At 40.5% G+C, this 23,267-nt stretch overlaps 1 protein-coding gene across 1 annotated transcript in view; it reads left to right on the forward strand.

Annotated features, from left to right (window-relative positions):
- The window catches only part of PRKDC (protein kinase, DNA-activated, catalytic subunit), a 91,270-nt gene that overhangs the window by 20,196 nt on the left and 47,807 nt on the right, over positions 1-23,267 (forward strand). Inside the window, exons 23-44 of the mRNA XM_083747488.1 lie at positions 781-871; positions 3,151-3,314; positions 4,329-4,481; positions 6,561-6,668; positions 7,219-7,445; positions 7,676-7,770; positions 8,144-8,243; positions 8,779-8,909; positions 9,673-9,927; positions 10,479-10,705; positions 11,887-12,095; positions 12,200-12,332; positions 12,961-13,119; positions 14,728-14,931; positions 15,569-15,754; positions 16,908-17,012; positions 18,575-18,742; positions 19,140-19,267; positions 19,675-19,882; positions 20,004-20,182; positions 20,553-20,721; positions 21,650-21,715. Coding sequence (XP_083603614.1) covers positions 781-871; positions 3,151-3,314; positions 4,329-4,481; positions 6,561-6,668; positions 7,219-7,445; positions 7,676-7,770; positions 8,144-8,243; positions 8,779-8,909; positions 9,673-9,927; positions 10,479-10,705; positions 11,887-12,095; positions 12,200-12,332; positions 12,961-13,119; positions 14,728-14,931; positions 15,569-15,754; positions 16,908-17,012; positions 18,575-18,742; positions 19,140-19,267; positions 19,675-19,882; positions 20,004-20,182; positions 20,553-20,721; positions 21,650-21,715 — 3,465 coding nt within the window. The remainder of the gene's footprint in view (positions 1-780; positions 872-3,150; positions 3,315-4,328; positions 4,482-6,560; positions 6,669-7,218; positions 7,446-7,675; positions 7,771-8,143; positions 8,244-8,778; positions 8,910-9,672; positions 9,928-10,478; positions 10,706-11,886; positions 12,096-12,199; positions 12,333-12,960; positions 13,120-14,727; positions 14,932-15,568; positions 15,755-16,907; positions 17,013-18,574; positions 18,743-19,139; positions 19,268-19,674; positions 19,883-20,003; positions 20,183-20,552; positions 20,722-21,649; positions 21,716-23,267) is intronic.

A 23,267-nucleotide genomic window follows, 5' to 3' on the forward strand; every position in this document is an offset into this window, starting at 1 on the left:
GTATTTGAATCACAGTTACGAAGTTTCATATGTTTTATGTAATCAGCTTTGAAACATGCAAGTCCACAATTTGTTGTTTTCGATACTGAAAGAGGTTCTTGCTGCAGAACTTTGCTCAACTGCCCACCTTGATTTACAGATTTTTAACCTGTATGATTTCCAAAATACTTTATGGTCAGTCCTGCAACTATTTACCAGATCCAAACAGTGTAATCCAGTTATCAGTGAAATTTCAATTTTACAGTCAGCAGTCTGAAAATTCTAGCAGTTAATGAAGAAAAAAATGAATTGATATCACGGTATAATAATGGTTGGAAGATAAATGCATGTATTATCTAGAGCTGTACTGATTTCAGCAGCGCTTTGCTGGTTAAATTTATTTGAAGACTGGATGCTAATTTTGAGAGTCTGGACTTCAAGAAAAGTGTGTTTACTAAGCAATTCTGTGTGTGTCTACTCAGAAGTAAGTTCCACCAAGTTCAATGGAACATACTCCAGGGTAAGTGTGGATAGGATTACAGTGTTCTTTCAGGAACAGATAGATAGTCCACACTGCTAAGAATTAAAATTCTGGGAGTTTGCAGTGTTTCACAGCAAGAACTGCCATACAACAGAGTCTCTTTCCTTCTTCTTTTCTTTCTTTTGACAGCTTTGTTGTGAAATATTGGAGTCTTGTAGAATTCTGAATTATTTTCTTTCTTTTTAAAAAATGTACAAAAAAATTTCCTTTAGGCAAAACAACTTTTTAGGAATTCCTTCTTGCAATCATATTTTATCTAGGAGGAGGATCTTTCATTGGAAGCAGTACGGGCTAGAGTTGTACGCCTTCTTGGATTTCTGGGGGGACAGATTAATCGAAATTTAGTTACTGGTGAGTGCTAAATCTGTTTTGAAATGCTAAAAGCAAATGACATTCTGATTTGTCTGGTAGGCAAGTATGCTTTTGACACATGTCGGCTTCTATGCTTCAGGGTGCCCATGAGCGAAATGTGGGTAGTAAAGGTTTACATCTGCTCTGTCCAGGGACTGAATAACAAGGTGATTCTTTCCTCCCTATGAGTCCATATCGAATGTCAATAAACCCCCTTGGGTTGGATCAGGGCTGCCCCCCCAAGCTTTGTGTTGCTCTGTTTCTGTACTTTACTGTGTAGGTCCATGGGCTTTCCAAGAAGTGAGTCTGTTCAAAGGTTTATTTTATTTAATTTTTAAGTGCAGCAGCCTAAAATTTTCTTTTCTTTTCTTTAATAAAAAGGTTGCTTTGCTTTAACAGCCCCCCCAGCTCTTCAGAATTCTACAGGCAGTATTATGGACAGCTTCATTTTATAAAACTTATTAGACGCCTTTGAGGTCCATCGGAAGCTGCAAAGTTTTAAATGTACAAGCAAGAGTACACATCACTCAGCTATCTCTTCATTATTTTTAAATAAGAGACAGACCCCCCTGCTTCCCCCTCCTCTCTGTCAGTATATTAAGAAGGAAATCAATGCACTTGACTTACCCCACAAAAAGCCGCTGAACCCATTTGTCTGCAATTTGGCAGACTTGATCCTTTCTGGAGGGGCCCCTCTGCCTATAAATTTGATTCACTTTGGCCAAAAGGGAAATAGCTGTTTTTACATTCTTACTATAGTGAATGGGGAGCACAGAGCAGCTCAGAACCTGAATTACAAAGAGGAGGGGTACAGAGTGACTCAGGAACAACTCAGATTAGAGTTTTAAAAAATCAAACATAGCTACAAGGTGAATCTTTGGGCTCAGGTACACTTGGTGGTTGGACCACAGCTTGACTAGCTTTGTGTTCATTATGGGAAAGATCCTAAACATGTTGCATGACTACCATCATGCTTTGGATGGTAGTTCTGTATGCATCTACACTGTAGATTCTACAGGGTGACTTTGGAAATTATTCCCATGGTGTTACATTGATGAAAGTGTGTGCTAGTAAATGCTATCTCATGCCCTTTTGTCAAAGACAAGCCCATGAGCAGAATGCTGGATTCTTCATGGGATTAGTTCACAAGACTGTTTTTGGACAAGATGCATGGATGATGTGTTCCTGGAAATGATTTCATGTGTGTCTATCCATAGAAGTATTTTCAAAACCATTAATGCATGCCAAATGTGAGGTTGGAATTGGGTCTACATGAGCCTCAAGATTGTTAAATTGGTTCAAATTAAATGTGATTGGCTCTGGTTAGCCTTGTCTGGTTTTTTACTCAAGAAAATCTCAGAGGCTGCAATGTTAAACATATTAACTTGGAAATAAGCCTTGTAGAAATAACAAATTATGAATGAACATGATTAGCATCAGGTTGAAAGGTTCTTTTTGCAGCTTTACTACACATCCTGCAATCTTCTCTCAGTGGACTTCCAAGTAAACAAATTTAGGATTTGAGCCTGCTAAGGCATGACCTTATTTATTCATTCAGAAGCAGTACTTTCAGTATGCTTGTGCACAGTTTGAAGCAATCTAAATTTGCTAAACTGGCCAGGACTTCTTAAGCTTGTGCATTCTGTTGGACTTGCCATTTTGCTTTGATACTTGAATCTGACGTAGGTTCTGAGACTTAATCTTCTAATTGTCTTCGGTTTTTCATTTGATGTAGCTCAACATTTCTGCTCAGAAATTTGTCCAAATTCTTTGCTTTTTTCCCTCTTCCAGAATTTGTACTATGACCAAGATGTGTCTAAAACTTGTTTTTTGCAACAAAGATCATATTAAATTAACATGACCATTGCAAAGTAAAAGTGTATTTCAGCATTTTTTTGCAAACCTTCAACCTGAAGTATGGTCATTGCTTTAGGATAAACAACTTAGAGCAATTTCAAAAATGTTAGTAAGGTCATTTAAAGAAGCCAAACAAACTTTGCTTCTGGTTGAACTGAAAAACCATCCTTAACCTTATTGAAGATCTAGTATTCAGTCAACAACATGGCAAATGTGTACCTAATATATTCTGCTTTGTAAGTAATAGAGAACCTTTGCTATTATTGAAGAATGATTCAAGAATTTAAATAGATATTGAAATATTTAGGATGCAGCTCTGCTTCATCTGATAAAAACTGACTGTTTTAAGCCTAGGTTGAAATGTCTTGTTATCTGCTTAACACAACTGAGGTTTTTTTGGTGCTCTTTTCCAAATATACTAGCTGCTTCTACAGAGGAAAATATGAAGAAATTTGTGTCTTGGGACGCAGAGAAACGCCTGAGCTTTGCAGTTCCATTTGCTGATATGAAGCCTGTTATCTACTTGGATTTATTCTTGCCCCGTGTCACTGAATTGGCTCTTTCTGCTAGTGACAGGCAGACAAAGGTATTAGGATTGCTGCTTATGCTATCAAACTGATGTTTTTAATGAGCTATGCAGAAAACGCTGAATTGTGCTTAAAGGTAAAGGTAAAGGTACCCCTGCCCGTACGGGCCAGTCTTGACAGACTCTGGGGTTGTGCGCCCATCTCACTTAAGAGGCCAGGGGCCAGCGCTGTCCGGAGACACTTCCGGGTCACATGGCCAGCGTGACATCGCTGCTCTGGCGAGCCAGAGCCGCACACGGAAACGCCGTTTACCTTCCCGCTGGTAAGCGGTCCCTATTTATCTACTTGCACCCGGAGGTGCTTTCGAACTGCTAGGTTGGCAGGCGCTGGGACCGAGCAGCGGGAGCGCACCCCGCCGCAGGGATTCGAACCGCCGACCTTTCGATCGGCAAGTCCTAGGTGCTGAGGCTTTATCCCACAGCGCCACCTGCGTCCCTGAATTGTGCTTAATATACCATAATACAGGGTTTCCCAAACTTGGGTCATCATCAGTTTTTGGACTACAACTCCCATCATCCCTAGCTAGCAGGACCAGCGGTCAGGGATGATGGGAATTGTTGTCCAAAAAACTGATGATGACCCAAGTTTGTGAAACCTTGGCATAACATAATGACCCTGCTATTCTTAATTTCTCTCTCTCTTGTTACGGTATATGCATTGGAGGAAAGGTGGGGTAGAAATGTAACAAATAAAGATAATATTTGAGTTATCAATTTCTGCAAAGTATAAGACAGCTCTTGTTAAAAGAAGAAAGGGGTTTTAGCTTATTAGTGTTTAGCGTTAGCTCAGATTCTTTGATCAGCCATCAGTTTTAATAACTACAGCTTAATTGAGAATCCAACCCAATCTTGGATTAGCAAAGTACATTTTCTAAGCAATGGGGCATGACTGGAAATTCCACTGGCTTCTTTTTAATAAAGGCCTGGAAATTCTCCCTGGAAGTCTCCTTGCTCTGTGTTTATTTTTCTGTGGAAATGTTTAACTGAGATGACTGATTAGATCTCCTTTTCCAGGTTGCAGCTTGTGAGCTCTTACACAGCATAGTTGTATATATGCTGGGGAAAGCTGCTCAAATACCCGAAGGACAACAGGCTTCTCCACCAATGTTTCACCTGTATAAACATACATTTCCCGTATTGCTTCGACTTGCCTGTGATGTGGACCAGGCAAGTTAAAGAACTTTTGTTGCTTGAAATCGATTTTAGATGGTTAGCTCTTTATTTCTGTTTAAATATTTGGTAGAAGCTGTTGGGGTTATTTTGGATTTAAGTATATTTTTCAGCCACCTCCCCACAAAACAGTTTTTTTGTGTTTTATATCTTGTGAACCAAGGAAACTGGAGAGAAGGGGAAAATGTATTTAAAATTTAGAGGATACTTGCAGTATAGATAGAGCCAGTGTGCCATAATAGACATCCAGTGTGGTGTAATTGTTAGAGTGTCATACTGGGATACAAGAGACTGAGAGATCAACTCTCAAAATAAAGATATTTTGAGTAGTCTAGGCAATACATAGTTTAATCTCAAAGGAGTTTCCACAAAAACACTCATACACCAAAATGCTCATGTGTTCTGTATAACACACAAAGGCCTCATAACCTTCAGGAAATCCCTGTACACTACTTTTTGTAGTATCTCTTTTATTTTTGGGCTTGCTTCTTTACAAAACTCAGTCCCTTGAAATGATTAAGATAGAAGGATGAATCAAGAACCATATGAAAACATGCACAAATCTGCATGGAATTCAAGATACCTTATTTTGTTTAAAAATGACACATATTCCCCCCCCCCCCTTCAAATACCTATGGAGTGAAACACATTTTCCTACAGTTATCATAAAGGCATTTTTTGAAGTTTTATGTAGTGGTAGAATACAAATTGTAAACTTATGAAACTAAAAAGGAAAAGCTGTGTTCTGATTTATAGCAACAAACTTTTATCCAAAACTGCAATAATGGAAATACACAGAGGTCCAGTTTGCATGTGACACTTAAGACAAAGAACAGCTAAGCATGAGCTTGCAGGTCCTCGTGGCAGAAATTGTGGCCACTTCACTCCTCCCTGGTCCTGCTACTGTAATGCTTGCAATGCTTCCTGAAGCTGAACTGGTGTTTGGTTTCAGTTACAGATAGGTAGCCGTGTTGGTCTGCCATAGTCAAAACAAAAAAAATTCCTTCCAGTAGCACCTTAAAGACCAACTAAGTCAGTTCTTGGTATGAGCTTTCGTGTGCATGCACACTTCTTCAGGGTATCTGCATGCACACGAAAGCTCATACCAAGAACTGACTTAGTTGGTCTTTAAGGTGCTACTGGAAGGAATTTTTTTTGTTTTGACTATGGCAGACCAACACGGCTACCTATCTGTAACTGGAACTATGGAAGGCACCACATTGAGCCGCATGAAATGGAAGTCCATCGTATCTGAAGAAGTGTGCATGCACACGAAAGCTCATACCAAGAACTGACTTAGTTGGTCTTTAAGGTGCTACTGGAAGGAATTTTTTTTTTGGTGTTTGGTTTGACATTGTGTCTGAACCTGGGCTTTTGATTCCCCCAACCAAACCACAAACACCTTGACTATAGCTCATGGTTTGTCTGGATTGCTTTAGATAAAAACAAAAAAAACAAAAAACATTTCAGTTATGACTGTTCAGTCTTTTATTCAGCTTGCTAAACATGAACTTCTGGGAAAAGCCCCAAGGTGTGTTGGGAATTAGTTGATGAGAAATCATCCACAGCGGTGGTTTTCAACCAATGTGCTGTGGCAGCCTGGAGTGCCTTGAATGATGGCCAAGGGTGCCGCAGGCAACACTGGCCTCTGTCCCTCTTTCCTTCCCTCCCTTCTCTGATGCCCTATTGTGTCTCTGCCTCCCAAAGGCTTGCACAGCTGTTTATTGTGGCAGCCCTGGCTACAGGCACCAGAGGCTAATGGTTCCTCTGGGAGGCATCTCTCTTTGGGGCGGGGGGGGGGGGCTGCTCAAAGACCAGGGATGGAAGCAGCTGCCCAAAGGATTCCCAAGAAGAGGAGGTTGAGGGAACACTCCCCAAGGGAGGGTGTTTGAAAAAGGTTGAAAGGCTGCCAGCTGTGCAGGTAAGGGGTGACATAACTGGGCTCCTGAGCCCCACAGGGGTGCCGCAGAAAGAATGTAGTTGGTCAAGGGAGCTGTGGACTCATAAAGTTTGAAAACCTCTGATCTATAGTGTACCTGTCAAACATAAAACACAATGTTTTCCCCCACCTTTTAGGTTACAAGACAACTCTACGGGACACTAGTTATGGAGTTAATTCACTGGTTCACAAACAACAAAAAGTTTGAAAGTCAAGATACTGTGGCATTACTGGAAGCTATTTTGGTAGGTAATTAGTAAATGCAAGATGAATAATCAATATTTTTCGTCAAAGGTGTTTATAAACGCTTCATGCTCTAATTCTCAGGGTTATTTGGTGAGAAGATTTTATTTGTCTTGGCATACACCATTGATTCACTTTCAGTTCAGTGATGTGGGCAATCACCCCAAACTTGTTCTTTGATTTGTTTTTTACTGTCTTGAAGCATGCAGGATTCCAGCTAAGTTTTGTTTTTAAAAAAGTCTGTATTACACTGATCACAAAATAATCCTTTAAAAAAACCAACCAACCAGAAACCTGTTTTGAGTCTGTTTGCAAGCAGAATGTGAAAGAAATCTTGGACAATTATTAGAACCATAAGACATTCTCAAAGTAGACCTTGAGATATTTTCTTGTATAAATTTAGGATGAAAAGTATGATAAATCTCCCTACTTTTTTCCTTATCAACTGATTCTACATTACTCATCCAATGAAGAGTGCAGTACAGGTGTCAAGGAAATAAACTCTTATCACAAAATTCCTTTATGGTGAACCAAGCCCATTCTCTGTTTCAGGAAGGGATAGTAGACCCCGTGGACAGTGCTCTGAGAGACTTCTGTGGTCAGTGTGTCCGAGAATTTTTGAAATGGTCCATTAAGCAGAGTACGCCGCAGCAGCAGGAGAGAAGTCCAGTAAATACCAAGTCGCTCTTCAAGAGACTATACAGTCTTGCTCTCCATCCCAATGCTTTCAAGCGGTTGGGAAGTTCTCTTGCTTTTAACAACATCTACAGAGAATTTAGGTAAGCAACAGAGTTTGTATTTTTGCTATGCTGCATGAAAATAATAGAGGGAATGTTCATACTTTGAGGAGAGAGAATGCAGTGTTTACTAAAGCTTCCACAGAGATCAAAACAGTATTTTTATACTGTGGCTGAAAAATGGTGTGATATTTCTGGCAAAAGAAAAGGATGCTTTCTTGTCTAATGCTGAAAATATTAGTTTGCTTATCTAATTTTTTCATGTTTCATAGGGAAGAAAGTGCTTTGGTGGACCAGTTCGTTTTTGAAGCATTGGTTGTGTACCTGGAAAGTCTGGCTTTAACACATGGAGATGAGAAATCTTTAGGTATATGTTTAAAGTTTGTTTGATAGGCTTCATACTTGGTGCTTCAAATCTTGAAGAAATGCAGACCTATATATTTGGAGTTTTTAGTTAAAATATTTAAGTTTTGGAAACTGCTAAAATGTCTACCTTGTAATAAAAATAAAGAAGCATGCTTGGAAGGGCAAATTTGAAATGACATTCCTTTAAAATGCTTCTCATGTTCCACATTTTATGTTAATTTACTTTTTCATTATTATGCACTTTTTTGAAAGTGTAAATTTGTGAAGTAAAGTGTATTTTTAGCATTGTGTACACGGCCAGAAACAGACATGACCTTTTAGAAAATTTATTTTGGGCCAGTTACCATATCATATTTTCAAAACATTTAAAACAGGCACAACGCAACAATGTTGTGATGCTGTTGATCACCTGAAGCGTATAATTAAGCATAAAGCATCAAGCCTCAACAAAGAAAATCAACGGCGGGTACCTAGGTTAGTAATCTCTTTGGATTTCTGGGAGGCATGTTTGTTGTGAGAAACAACACAACACATATAATGTAGATTTGAAATACTTTTTTTTCAAATTTATAAGCAGAGCAGTGTTTTAAGTAACTGACTGCCTAAACGGCCTCGGTCCAGTATACCTGAAGGAACGTCTCCATCCCCATTGTTCTGCCCAGACACTGAGGTCCAGTGCCGAGGGCCTTCTGGTGGTTCCCTTGCTGCAAGAAGCCAAGTTACAGGGAACCAGGCAGAGGGCCTTCTTGGTAGTGGCCCCGCCCTGTGGAACGCCCTCCCACCAGATGTCAAAGGAAAAAACAACTAACAGACTTTTAGAAGACATCTGAAGGCAGCCCTGTTTAGGGAAGCTTTTAATGTTTAACAGACCACTGTATTTTAATATTTTGTTGAAAGCCACCCAGAGCGGCTGGGGAAACCCAGCCAGATGGGCGGGGTATAAATAATAAATTATTATTCTTTGGCTAATAACTTCAGACTTCTTCTTTTTTGTAACCACCTTATATAGGGGATTTCCACAGACATCCATATGCTTGGAGGATGTTGTCATGTGGCTTTTGATGCAGTGTGGACGACCCCAAACAGAATGCCGGCATAAAGTTATGGAGCTTTTCTTCGAATTAGTTCCGTTGCTGCCAGGTTTGTATGCTGCAGCATATGTGAGCAATATGCTGCTGGTGTAAATATGGTGGCTGTGAGACAGTGAGTGACTTCTTGCCTTTGTGGTCTTTTGACTGTGTGCATGGTATCTTCACTTGTCCCTTTGTGAGAGCAACCAAACGAACCAGGAAGTCTTCCATTAACTATCGTTGCCTGTTTTGTCCAAACTGTGTGGTGAATCAAGAATTCTTCAGTTGAGCTGTAACCTTTGCCTTGAGCTCACCAAATGGTTTTAGGCAAGTCAGTGTTCTTTTTAGCTTGAGTCCCCCATAGGAATCCACATGAAGTCTTCATTTGCTGGTGAAAAGTTGAAATAAGGTATGTGGGTACCTTGTTAACATTATGGGATTTAAATAGCTCAGGATTGTAGCCTAAGAATTTGCTAAGGTCTTTTTTCTTTCTTTTGCTAGATAAAAGTACTGTGAAATTATCTTTCAATTTTCTTCAGGGTTGTGATACATAAATGATACAGAATATCAGGAATATCTAAAACATGGCTAAAATAAGATCTATAACACGATACCTTAAAATGTAGGAGTGAGTTTAAAGGTGAATAACATAACCAAATTAAAAATTGTAATGTATGAGAACAGCAGCTGGACAGGATGGTTTTAATGGGGAAATTTTCTTTCATGCTTTTGCAGCCAGAAAAGAGAGATCTAGCCACAGTTTCCATTAAGAATTTGTTCAATAGACATAGGCTATATGCCATTCAGAGGTCCTACTTCTGTTTCTTCATCAGATAACAAGTCCCCATCTTCTTGGTTGGGTGATGTTCTTCAGAAACAAGGAATCTCTTTCCTCATTAAAAAATTTGAAGGAGGTGGTTGTGAGGGTGAAAATATATCCGGAATACTGGCCCACCCGACTCTTCATGATTTGCAAGAGACCTTTAGTTTGCGTGCTGTTGTGCAATGGATGGATATGCTTCTGGCTTCTTTGGACTGTTACAATACTTTTATCGAGCAGGGAATGATCAAACCAAATGAGATGCTGGGTAAGTAAACTACAGAAGCAGCTTGTTTGATCACTTGTCTTTCATAATCCATTAGAGCAAAGTGCATAATAGTGGGATACCCACTGTTCCACACATTGTGCCGGCATGCCTTCATGCTCAGATGTTCCCTTGCTTTATCCCAGCGCCTCAGTTCCCCTTTACAATGTTTGTCTTACTCTCACACAGAAAGTTCAAAGTACTCTTCTATAGCAGCCTTTGTCATCTGGAGTTGTCTTACTTCCACAAGCTCTTATAGTCATCTTTGCTGTTAACCACTGTAGGCCACATTACGTGAAATAACATTCAGCTGATTTTTTTAATTACTCTTTTGGTATTTTAGTATTATTAAATATGTATCTAAAATATAATGTGAGTGGTGCAATAGAAGGGAAGGGAAATTGAGTGAAACATAGTTCTAGACCGTTGGGGGCAAAAAGTATCTTGGTTTTGCTACTTATTTCCTTCACATAATTCTTATGTCTAACAAAATAAGGTTGTATTTTATATTCTGAGGAAACTATTTCTATGCTAGTGCATTTTTTCCCTCCAAGCTACAAATATAGGGTCTTCATTCCTGACATCGTTGGGCTTCTTCCTGGAAAAAATGGCCTTGCATGATGTGTCTGGCGCAGAACAGTGTTTTAGCACTGGGTCCAAAGGCAACATGTTCAGTCCACAAGAAAGAGAAGAGTACAATTACAGCAAATGTACAATTGTAGTTCGAATTATGATTTTTGTAAGCATGGTTTTGGAGACCCACCAGCAGGAATTCTGGAAGGTAAGCCTGTGTTTGTTGCCCAAGTGCTGTTAGTTACCTGTGCTCAAGAATATGTATTTTTTTAATAGGCCCTGCTCCCCATGCCTCATCTACTATATAGTTTGGAGTGTGATTTGTCTGCCTCTTTGTCTTTTCGTTTATTCTTTATATGTTGAGATTCCTCTTGAGATCTCAAACTTGGCATGAGGGTTTCCCAAGTGGGGGCAGTGTTCTCCATTGGTGTTTGGATGTTGGCCATTGTTTGGAATCAAGATTGTCTGCTAAAATATGGCTTTGGTGCAACTTCAATCTTTTTTGTCTAGGTTTGGCAACCTCTTGAAATACCATCGCCAAACTCAGCATGATGGTTTCTGAGGGTGGGGGTAGTCTTTTTCAATGTTTGGATACCAGGAGCTATTTTGATTCAAGACGGTGGACTGAAACTTGATTTTGGCATGTTGTTGTTTGGCATCTGCCTGTCCTGAGAGACAATGGAGTGTGCCTCTGAGGGTGAAGCCAAACCACTGCGTTAGCAGCACCTAAGTGACCTCCCCAGGGCTTAAGCACTGCCAACGTGGCACAAGTGTTCCAGAAGTGGGGGAAGCAATCTTTTTTGAGGTTTGGATTCCGGGCACCATTTGAATCAAGATGGCAAACCAAAATGTGACTTTGCCATGACTTTACCTGATTTTTGGTGTGATGGGTGAAAACTCACAAATTATACTGTCCGTTTAAAAATCACAATATTTTGGGTTTCTAAAAATTCCCCGGCAGCACTGGATGCTTCCCACAAGTGGCAAATTATTTGCTAAATGGAAGGGAAGCTCAAAAGCTGTTTGTTACATCGAGGAGTTCAAAATAAGAAGAAAATCCAGTACTTACTTGTATAAGCCATTTGCTGCAACCTAAAAAAACACTCTGGATCCCAGATTGCCATTGTACATGGTAAAATGTGTCCTCTGACCCTACTGATGAATGAGCTGTGGATCCTGTTACATGGGGTTAATTACCAGGCAAAGTAAGTGGATTACATTAAGACAGCAAAACCAACAAGTAAGGTGTGAGGATCAAAGGGACTATTTTGCTTCTGTTGAGAGGTGCAGGCAGATAAAATCTTGAATGATGAAACCTTGAATGTAAGTGAAAATGATTGGATCATGAAATTAAAACTTCTTGTCTCATTTTTACCTTGTAATTCCTAGCTGCTTGAGAGACAGTTGCTCAATGAGAATCTGATAGAGCTCGTTGTGAGGACCGTCTGTGACCCCAGAAGCATAGGGTTTAATGTAGCTGATGTACAAGTTATGGAAAAGCTTCCGGATGTTTGCGTCAGGCTTATAAAAGCTTTGATGAGATCTCCTTATAGAGAACCTTTAGAGATCAGCATAAAGAAAATAATAACATCAAAAAGGTAGGATGTCTCTTAACATAAGGATCTAATAAATGCATAAAACAAAACAAATGACTTATTGCTCGAGCCACATGCCTAGTATCAGTTCTCTTTTGTTTTGCCAGCATTGAGGAACTTTGCAGTGTTGAGCTGTACAATCCAGATGCACGGTTGGATCACGTTAGGATTGGTTCCATCCTGTCTGCATGCAAACAGCTTCATAACGCCGGCCTTCTTCATTGTACCTTGCAGCATGAGGTAAAAACACAGCTTGTCATTTGTATTGACATCAGCACTTTGTAAAGCAAAAAATATTTATTTATTGGAAGTAGTATAATGTAAGTTCACTAGTTTTGCAGTAACTACACTGCCAACCTATTATAGCATAACAAAACTTCAATATAAGGTGCTGTACATTATGCAGTTACCAGTAACCATGCCTCTTGACTGGAGGATAAACAGAGTGCATTTCCTTTGCAAAAATGGAGCAAATACTTCCTCTCTTCTGTCTCCTTAAGAAGATTGCTATCACATGTTTGAATTTGTGCACTGTTGGGTGAATCTAATTTTGTTCACATTGAGGTTCTCGTAATGACAGCTGCTCAGGAGATATTGCTGTTCTGGTGGCATTAAAACCATGGTGTTCCGATTCTTGGTTATTTGGGGGGCAGGGCATGCTTGCAGGAGGAAGACATAACGTTTCCTTCATTCCTGATGATTGCTTAACTCCAGAAGAATCTCTTAAGAAGAGTTTGCAAGTGGCAAGAGAAGAAAAGGCACATCGTAACTTCAGCTTAAAAACCTTTATTGTCGTCCCCCCCCCCCCCCAATGATTCTGAACTTTTTTTTTCCTACTGCATTTTTTGTTCTTTTCCTCCTCCCTAAGGTTTCAGCTCTGCATTGCGAGACTGGCTCTAAACTCATGTTAGTTGTATACAAAGGTATTGCACCAGGAGACGAAAGGCAGTCCCTACCCTTGTTGGACATCAACAGTAAACGATTAGCTGAGAGTCTGCTGCATCTGGCTTTTGCTTTCGGTGTACAGGTGGGAGCAGGCCTTGTTGATGCCATGCATGTATTTTCTGATGTTTGTGTCCCTGATATTTCAGATTATCCGATTTTCTGATTGCTGCTAGCTGTGATTTTAGTTAGCCACCCAAGTTGTTATCAGTATCACAGAGCAGAAAAATTTAAATGGCGTCCTCTGTCATGAATAAGTTTAATCATGTCCTTCATTCATATCTTTCTACATAGGTGTGTGTGTAGATATAGATTTCACTTAAACTCTGTGATGAGCACATTCTGTCTCTCTAAGTGGAGGAGAACGCTCTTGGACCCTGGCTTTTGCACAAGGGAACCAGGATCCTGTACAGTGGTACCTTGGGTTAAGAACTTAATTCGTTCTGGAGGTCCATTCTTAACCTGAAACTGTTCTTAACCTGAGGTACCACTTTAGCTAATGGGGCCTTGTGCTGCCGCCGCCACACAATTTCTGTTCTCATCCTGAAGTAAATTTCTTAACCCAAGGTACTATTTCTGGGTTAGTGGAGTCTGTAACCTGAAGCATCTGTAACCTGAGGTACCACTGTACACACAAAATCTCTCCCCTCTCATCCTTTCCACTAAGGGAACATTGATGTCGGAACAGCTCTGCACCTGAACAGCAATGCTCAGGAGACATTTCCTTCTTTCTTTCTTTCTTTCTTTCTTTCTTTCTTTCTTTCTCCCTCCACCATATTGTTCATTTGAGAAAGAGAAATAAATCAAAATACCAACAGTAGCAAAAGAGATAGCAGGACCTAGACCATGGTCCTCCAGAGTGATTGACTGGTAGCTAGAGCCCAGAATCACCTTATACTAGCAGATACTGATGCTACTCTGGCACAACTCTTGAGCAGAACATTCCAAGCAGGTTAATTCTTCTACATGGGTCCTGCTGTTTCATATGCATCATATGCTGAACATACAGCTCTTGACCCTAGCTTTTGACACCTCAGATAAAGTCAGAAGCATAGGCTGGGTCCAAAGATGTATTTTTTTAATATTGCATTTTAAATTGATGACACCCACCCTTGGGCCTTATGACGAAGGGTAGGTAATAGATTGAATGGTGGTTTTTAATAACAATCCCAATTTATTTTACTAATTGATCTATTTAATTAATTTATTACATAAATTTATTGACAGTTAATCCCAATAATTAATCTGTCTGAGACAGACAAAAAGCAGGATGCTATTGCTCAGCATAAATATTCATTTTTCTCAATGGATGGTGGATATCCTGATTCACCCAAGGTTATTTTTTTAAGGTTGTTAATTCCTAGACCCATAGTTACCTCAGGACCCGAGAAAGCGCTGTAGTTGAAGAAAGCTCATCATATTAATTCCTCTTTTTCTCTTCTCTGGTTTGGTGTCCAGGATGCTCATTGTTTACTAGATTTTTGTTGTAATGTTGGAGTTTTTTTGAATAGCTCCTCAGACTGGGTGGGGCTCCTCCACCCAAACAGGATTCTTAGCCCTTCCTCCGTTTGTGTGGAACTGAGAATGCTCCAAAGTTGTAAAGATGGGGAAAGGTATACATTTTTTGACTGAAAAGTTTGCTAATGATGTTAAGATACACAAATGTAAGACTTTTATATTCATTTCCCTATAGTGCATAGAGCTGGTGAGTCTCCTGCTGAACACATTAATGTTATCTGTGCCATTATCTGGAACATCTCAAAGAAACCTTATCAGTTTTTCTCATGGAGAGTATTTCTACAGCTTGTTTGGGGAAACCATTAAGGAAGAGTTGCTGGAAAATATGGATATAGCAGTACTTCAGCTTATGAAATCAGCTCAAGACAGCCCCAAAATGGTAATGTACTTCTACTTTCAGCTGGCAAACTTATTCTCTCACACATTTTACTCCTGAGCAACTGAAATAAAAGAGAGAGCAGTAACCCTACCTTCTTGTTGCAGCAAGGAATATTCTGTTTCCTGTTTTAATTCAGTAAGCATAATCCCTGTGAATGTTTGTATACGGCTGCCCCAGCGCTTCCAAAGTCTGTGCCTAGCGACAAAATGGGAAAGATATAATTTTTCTCTCTCCTACTGTACTACAAACAGTGATTGTAAGGATTTTCCCCTGGTACTGACATCTTGAGACCATTTAACTTATACATTCTTATTTCAGGTTTTGGGCAAAGTCTGAAATAATGAATTACACTTTGCTATGTTGCAAATTTAATCAGCTTAAATGTCTGAGAAAAATTAATGCATCGTAAGCATTGGTAATCTATGTGGAATCTAAGGATTTTTGACATTGCATTTTCATTTTCTCAGATGCTTAATTTCAGCCATTCTTTGTGGAAGGCCATCTTTGGCAGAAATGGCCATAGAAAAGCTTAGGACCACTGTAATGATTCATTTGGCTGCTAATCTTGAAAACATTATGCTTTAGTCCGGGTGTTGAATTACATCAATATTTCATGGTACCCATACTCTGCTTTCAGGTTGGTACTGTTTTGAATGGTATGTTGGACCAGAGCTTTAGAGACCGTGCTGTTCGCAAGCAACAAGGAGTGAAACTGGTGGTGGCTATCTTGAAAAACTGGAGGCAGCTTGACCACTGGTGGACCAAAGATTCTGCTCCTGAAAGCAAAATGGCTGTCCTAACCCTGCTAGCTAAAGTTCTGCAGGTAAAGCTACAACTGTAATAGCTGAGTTCAGGCCATGTGAGGGAGCCCAAGGCCCACTCTGGTTAGTTTTAGAGAGTCGGTGATATCACAACAGATCCCAGGTGTGAAACATTTAAGAAAAATCTAGATGATATTCTTCTAATTTTGAAATGTTTATTCTTGAGGTTTTACATTTTTTTTTTGGCACTGTATTTTGGAAAGTGTGCAAAATATGAGCATGGAAATATTTGGGGGCTTTTGTTCAGAGAGCTGTCTCCAGTACAGAAGTGATCCCAAGGTCTGGTTATGTGGTGCAGCTAACACCCAGATCCAGTCCTTAGGTGCTGTATAGATCTGTGACCTCTTTCTCTGCTGTGCAGTGCAGCAGTGAAAGGCCTATGCATATCCTAATTCAGTGGCCTAGGACATTTGAAACATGCAACTCAACCTTGGCTGTCTCTTAGGGAAACACTGGAGGTATCCTGGGTATTTGGAGGAAACTGAAGATGTGCAATAAGGCCAGCTGCACTGGGGTATTCTGCACCCTGCAGTTGTTTTCAGGTTGCTGAATTAAGATGACCAGAGCATTCTGGTCTATCTACACCTTTCAGCATTCCTATTGCACCCTAGTAATTATTACAGCACCCCTCCCTATATTATTCTGTTTTTACTATGTATATGCCTTTGATGATTTTATGCTGTGAAGTGGTCTATACATGTTTTAACAACAACAGCTGTATTCCTTACCTGGATGTTGCATAGCTAATCAGATGCATTTCCTGGACTCTGTACAATAATGGTTGGATCAGGTCCTGGGCTAACTTGAAAACATGTCTGGTAACATTAGTCTTTCTGAATGATTGGACCTTGTTTTTCTCTGAGAGTGTGTGTTCTGATGTAGGGAAGAGTTTCTTCTGATTGCTCCTGTTCTTAATTTGCATCATTATCATTTTCTTTGTTTCTTTTTTGCTGGATGCTATCCACCCAGAGAATCATATTCCACAAAAGGTTTAGGATATAATAAATAAATAAATAAATATTCAATCCGAACTTTCTAGCATACACATGTGGTGTCAGTTAATACATATTTTAACAACTTTTTTGACTGATGTAGTTGTATACATCAATTAATTCTAAGTGAAAATTTGGCTTTAAATTTCTTTCCTTTCTCCAGATTGACTCTTCTGTGTCATTCAATACACACCATGAGGCATTTTCTATAGTTTTTAATACATATACAAGTCTACTTACTGACCAGATGTTGGGTCTAAATCTCAAGGTAAGTTTTTTTTTTTTTTTACTATTTGCAGAGTTAGCAGAGAACTTTGTCCACACAATCATTCATTCATTCATTCTTAAAGAAACTTGCAAGTACCCTCAGAGAGGTCTGCAAAAGCTTCAGCGAGTGTCACTCCTCACCATATGAACAGTTTTGTTTTCAAGCCATTGTTCCCACACACTCTGTAGCCAGGATGGGCAGTGGGCACAGAGCAATTGTCAGAGCTGCCTCTAGGTCCCAGCTCACAGAGGACCAATGCTAGGCTGTCGTAATGTACAAAAGTCTTTATTGAAGTTCAGTTTCCATTTCAAAGCCGCAGCGTGCAGCCCTACGTCTTAAACCCTAGATCGGCGAAGTCCCGTCTGAGTCTCCTCCCCTCTGACACCAGTTTAAGATCCTAGCCCTGCTCCACCTTTTCCGCTGCTCTCTCCTCCTCTGGGTCCTCCTGCCCACTGGGGCGTTGCCCTTTCTGGACTCTTCCGACGCTGAGTCGCTTAGCTCCTCCCCCTGCCTCCGGCGGGCTTTAGGACCCGGTTCCCAATCCTCATTCTCTGTTGTCCCGCGCTCCTGTACATTTGAACTTGCCTCTTGCGCCAACCCAGTGACCTTTCTCCTAACCGTTACACTACTTCTGTCACTGCTTCCCTCTTCCGGGATGCTGGCCGGATCTGACCTTCCCTCCGTTGTCCGACTCTCCGATGGAGGCGTGGTCAGCCCTGCCTCGTCTTCTCTCCCTGGTGGGGAGTGCACTGGCCCCGATACTTGGGACCCTTCCCCCCCACTCTGCTCTGGTGGGGAGGCTGGTCCTGATTTCCAACTACTGCTCTGGGAGTCCCTGCTGCCCCCTTGCTCCTGGGGCGTTCCCCTTGGGAACCCCCTACCTCTGGCCATTGGCGCCCCCTTCTGTGAATCTTCCGATTCGCTGGAAAGGCTCATGGAATCCCTCGGCCCACTGCCCTCTTCTCCTACGCTCCCCTCGGATTCTTCCCCTTCGCTCTCCATTCCCTCTCTTCCCTGTGCCTCTGCTCCTGAGCCCCTGACAGCAATGCAACAAACTTTGGAGTAAGCCCAGGATACCATGTTTGGATCGAACAACAACACGACAGTTAATGTAAACCAGTTTTCACAGCTGAATTTGAACCATGGGTTTTGGATTGTGGTTTTTCGGCCCCAAACAAGCCATAGTTAGTGAGCCTGAACAGATATACAATCAACCCAGAGCTAAGCTAAACAGACACGGTTTACCATTGCATCTTAACTAGACTTCATACTGCAGACGACCCATTTCCATACCACACCCATTCCCCCTGTCCTCCCTACACAGCTTTAACTGTGTTTACTGCTTGCAGTTACCCAAGATTCAAAATTTGAGCATTACAGCAATTTCATCTCCCTTGTTAACAGTGAAATATGGTTAGTGTTGGCTGTGATAGAATTCAGCATGCCTAACTTGTACTTGGCAGATATCCTCTCCTTCCTCAGAATTTTATTGGAAGAATAAAGATTTTTAGATGTGCCTGAACATATAATACAATTGATTCTAAGTTGCATGTGTATTTCAGAGTCAAGCTGTTATTATTCTTCCATTCTTTACTAATCTCGTTGGAGAAAGGCTTGATGACCTTAAGAATGCACTTGACCAACTTGTAGTCTTTAATTTCCCTTTGAGATCGGATGAGTTTCCTAAAGGAACCTTGAGATACAATAACTATGTGGATTGCACGAAAAAAGTAAGTGAAAAGATCTGTCATTTACTCATAGGCATTTTAGAATGGCTCTTACCTGTTCTGAGCCCTAAGTAATACACTTAAAAAAATGAAAAACAGGCAAAATTTAGCTTGTATCAAACAAAGTTGTTCCATTTTCACAAGAAATTCTGCTTGTGCAATGATTCAAAGTCCTTGTGCTAATGGGAAGATTTGGTTGGATCCAATCCTGTGAAGCAAATTGCAAGCAGAAATGCTGCATCTGTGTAGGCTAAAGTAAAAATGATTTCTATTATATGTTTTTTACAGAATATATATTATATTTTGTTTTCACTTTCACATGTATCTTTAGTTCTAATCAGATTTTGCATATACTCTGTTTATCTCTTCTCGACCCCGCCTGCCCCTCGCCAAACTCTAGTTCCTAGATGCACTTGAATTATCCCAGAGTCCCATGTTGTTGCAGCTGATGACAGAAATTCTTTGCAGGGACCAGAGACATATAATGGAAGAATTGTTTGAACTCAGCTTCAAAAGAATTGCCAGAAGGTACTGCTTTAAAGTGTTAGTGTATCTCCCAGTTTTTACAAATCACACAGTTTAAAAAACAAGAGTTGGTAACTGGTCGAACTCAAGCATTGAAGCGAATGATTATTGAGAATGCAGGGAAACTTGTTTAATTTCAGATTCCTTTAGTTGCAGCCATTTAAGCTTTTCTTGGTTGTCTATATTTCCTGTAGGCTGCTATGTGTGATTGGTGCGCAAAAATATTTTACTTACATGGCTTATATGCCCAAAGTTTTTATTTGAAAATATCCCTGCAGAGCCTGTTTTTTTAAATTTATTGTCATAGTTAAATCACTTCTTAAGATGCTTCTAGAAGAGATTTGGGATTGGATTTGAGATTTAACTAGGAATGTGATTGAACATCATTCTAAATTTTTCACTATGTTTAGGGGCAGCTGGGACAAACAAGTAATGTTGCTGGACACCATTCACAAAATGTTCCAGAGTGAAGCCCTTCTCTCAAATGCAATTCGTCAAGCCTATGTGGACCGCTCTCTTCTCATCCTGTTGCTTCACTGCAGCTTGGATGCCCTGAAAGTTTTTTTAAGTAAGATTATCGTGGAGGCTATGGAGACGCTGAAATCTAGATTTACCAAGGTAAAGTTTAATCTGTGCCTTCTGAAACTGACATTTCAAATAACTTATCTTCGAAGCTGCTTAAGCATTCTTGCTGAGTCATCACCTTGAATCTTTTCCTACTTTTTTATATTTTTTCCAGTCAAATGAAACTGCTTTTGAAACACAACTCAGCAAGAAAATGAGCTATTACAAAATTCTGAAAGTGATGTATTTACGTCTTTCTAAAGAAGAAGTATATTCTAAAGACTCTAGAATTAACCAGGCTTTCAAGGGCTCCACATGTGCAGAAGGAAATGAACTTACAAAGGTGCTAATGAAGTAAGAATTTCTCACTTCTCCTTTAAACCAGTGTGCCACCATTTAGCTTGATTTCACATGATGCCCCAACTCAAATTAGGCTGTAGGTCAGTCCCATCAGCTTAAGTTTTATCCAATTCACAAGTTTGAACATTTTGAAACTCCTGCCTGTTGACATCAGGCAGGCACTTCCACTGTACTTTTTTCGGCAACTGCTAAAAAATACCCATGTTTAGCGAAGTCTATGTGGACATACAGAAGCTGCCATGTGTTTTTTGTGGTTTTAGCATATTGATTTTTATTTTTAAAACATGTTTTAAACATTCGTTTTTACTGTTTTACAGACTGTATGATTTCCTGTAAAAGTGCTCTTTATCTGTTTTGATTCAAGGTCCTGCCATGATGCCTTTACAGAAAACATGTCTGGTGAAACTCAGCTATTGGAAAAGAGGAGACAGTATCATTGTGCTGCATATAATTGTGCCATTGCTGTTATTAGCTGTGTGTTCAGCGAAAGTAAATTTTACCAAGGCTTTCTTTTCACAGAAAAACCAGAAAAGGTGTGTGTATATTGAAATGTCACCCATGCTTAGAGGTTAATAGTGGCTGGCTCTGAGATCCAATTTGGCTTTAGAAAGGTTATCAGCTGGCCCACCAATCAAGTAAGAGCCATACACTTATTGATGCTACTGTAGTTTCAAGTCAGTTCATTCAACATGGTACCTGTTCAGGGAAACTGGATAAATTAATAGCCCTTCCTATTTTATTGGAAGTACAGTGGTTCCCCGTGTTACATACTTAATCCGTTCCAGAGGTCCGTTTGTAACAGGAAACGGCTCGTAACATGAGGCACGCTTTCTCTATAATGGCGCCTCCCGCTGCTGCTGTGTCGCCGGAGCGCGACTTCCCCTTGCATCCCAGGGCAAAGGTCGCTACTTCCGGGTTAGTGGAGCGCATAACCCACATCATTCGTCAGGGGGAATGGTACGTAACACGAGGTACCACTGTAAAAAGAGATTGGTGGGTGATTGCTATACAACCTAACAGATCTACTGAGTAACTTGAGACAGTATATTTATAGAGGAGATGGGTGTCATCCCTGCAATACCTCCATCCAAATCATTTATAAAGATGTCGAACATCAACGGGCCCAGGACAGAACTCTTTACCATAGGTGCAGGAGATTCTCCTATCTAAGCTGTGCTGCTTCTTGCAGTAGGCAGAAAGGACAAGTTGACTGACTTCTGTCAGGGCTTGGAATACATTGTGTGGGCTTATTTCTCTTGGGAATGTCTGCTTTCAGTGGTGAGATTTGTGGAATTTAGATTTTAATAAGAGCAATTAATATATTGGATTTTTATTGAACTTTTCGTGATGGCAATTACTTATAAATGTATTCTTGGAACATACAGCTAACTGGGTAATTAACATTTTGTAAATTGCAGCATAATTGTTCATTTAAGATTTGCATGTCTTCTTTTTCTGCAGAATCTCTTTATTCTTGAAAACTTGTTGGATTTACAGCACCATTATTCATTTCCTATAGAGGTTGAGGTAGGAAAAGGTTCCTTTTTAATTTTCACTGCTAATGTATTATTTGCGACAACAATAAATCAAATACAATGGAAGCAACATCAATAATACTGTGAAATAACATACTCTTTCAATTTTGAGAAGGTAAAATGAAGTTACCTACCTATTAAGAGAAGATCTTACTGCCTTAAGAGTTTTAGACAAAGTTAAGAGTTGTGGTTAAATCACAGAACGCAAGTACAGTGGAACCTTGGTTGTTGAACGTAATCTGTTCTGGAAGAGCATTCGACTTCTGAAACGTTCGATAACTGAGGCGCAATTGCTAGTCAGCAAAATGCATTGAAAAAATGGAGAAACACGCCTCATAAGCCGTTCAACTTCTGAGGTACATTAAAAAACAGAATCATTCACTTCTGCGTTGTCAGCTTTCAATAGAAAGCTGAAACGTTCAACTTCCAAAGCGTTCAGTGACCGAGGTTCCACTGTATAAAGCATGCCTAGTTGAATTATTGCTTCCATGGTGATTTTTAGTAGCCTTCATAGATTCTGTGCTTTGGCCAGATTTTATTCCAGATCCTGCTGTGTATGTTATTTTGCTAACCAAGCAGGTAGCTGTAGCCGTTAATTTTCCACACAGTCAGGGGCGTATGAAGTGGGGTGCGGAAGGGGCGGGCCACTCTGGGTTGTGTGTGACAAGATGGCCCCTGCCTCCCCTCAGCTGTTGAGCAGTAGAGGATGTGCGCAGTCAGTATGGGCGCTGCTCGCGCAATGTCTGTGTGGGCTGCCGCTCTTGCGCACCATCCATGCGAGCTGCCGCTCTCGCACTGCAATCATATGGGCTGCCACGCGCACTCTGTACAGTATGCCACACATGCACGGTTTGTACAGTTGCTGTGCAAGCAGCATTCTGTACAGATGCCTGTATGGATGGCATGCACAAGTGGCATCAGGTATGGTTGTTACGCGAGCGCAATCTGTACGGACGTTGCTCATGCACCACTGGGTGGTTCGCCCTGCCCCTTGGCATCCTGCCCTGGGTGCTGGAGAGGGTTCCTACGCCCACTGCACACAGTCTCTGCTGTGGTGGTCTCAGGTAGTGGGGGAGTTTTTCTGTAGGAATTTGTGGGCCCACTGTGGTGCTCTGATTGTGGAGGGAAGCAGGTCTTAGAAGAAAATACAACACAGTATGTGCTTGCTCAAGTTTTGAGAGATGCAAGATGATGATAGCAATGAATGTGTGATGGTGATACATGATGTCAGCAGATCAGAGTTTGCATGAATAGAGAGAGGCCTGGCATCACATTCAAAGTGTGTTCAACAGCAAGACTGAGATTAGTGGGGATGGTTCCTTCACTGCAAGGTGAATGGAGGAAATGGCAGACAAAATGGTTGCCTGATGCTCAGAGAGCACAGGAAATGGAAAAATCTTTGATCATAGTCTACAAAGGAAGTGGGGCAATATAAAAAAACGAGCACAAGGCAGCATTCACCCTTTGCCTGGAGCTAACTTCTCTTCCATATTTTATAAATTTTGCTTCCATTCGATCCCTCTATATTTGGTAGCACTATGTGT

Source organism: Podarcis gaigeae, assembly GCF_964106915.1.
Source record: "Podarcis gaigeae genome assembly, chromosome: 7".
In the NCBI taxonomy this organism is placed as follows: Eukaryota; Metazoa; Chordata; class Lepidosauria; order Squamata; family Lacertidae; genus Podarcis; species Podarcis gaigeae.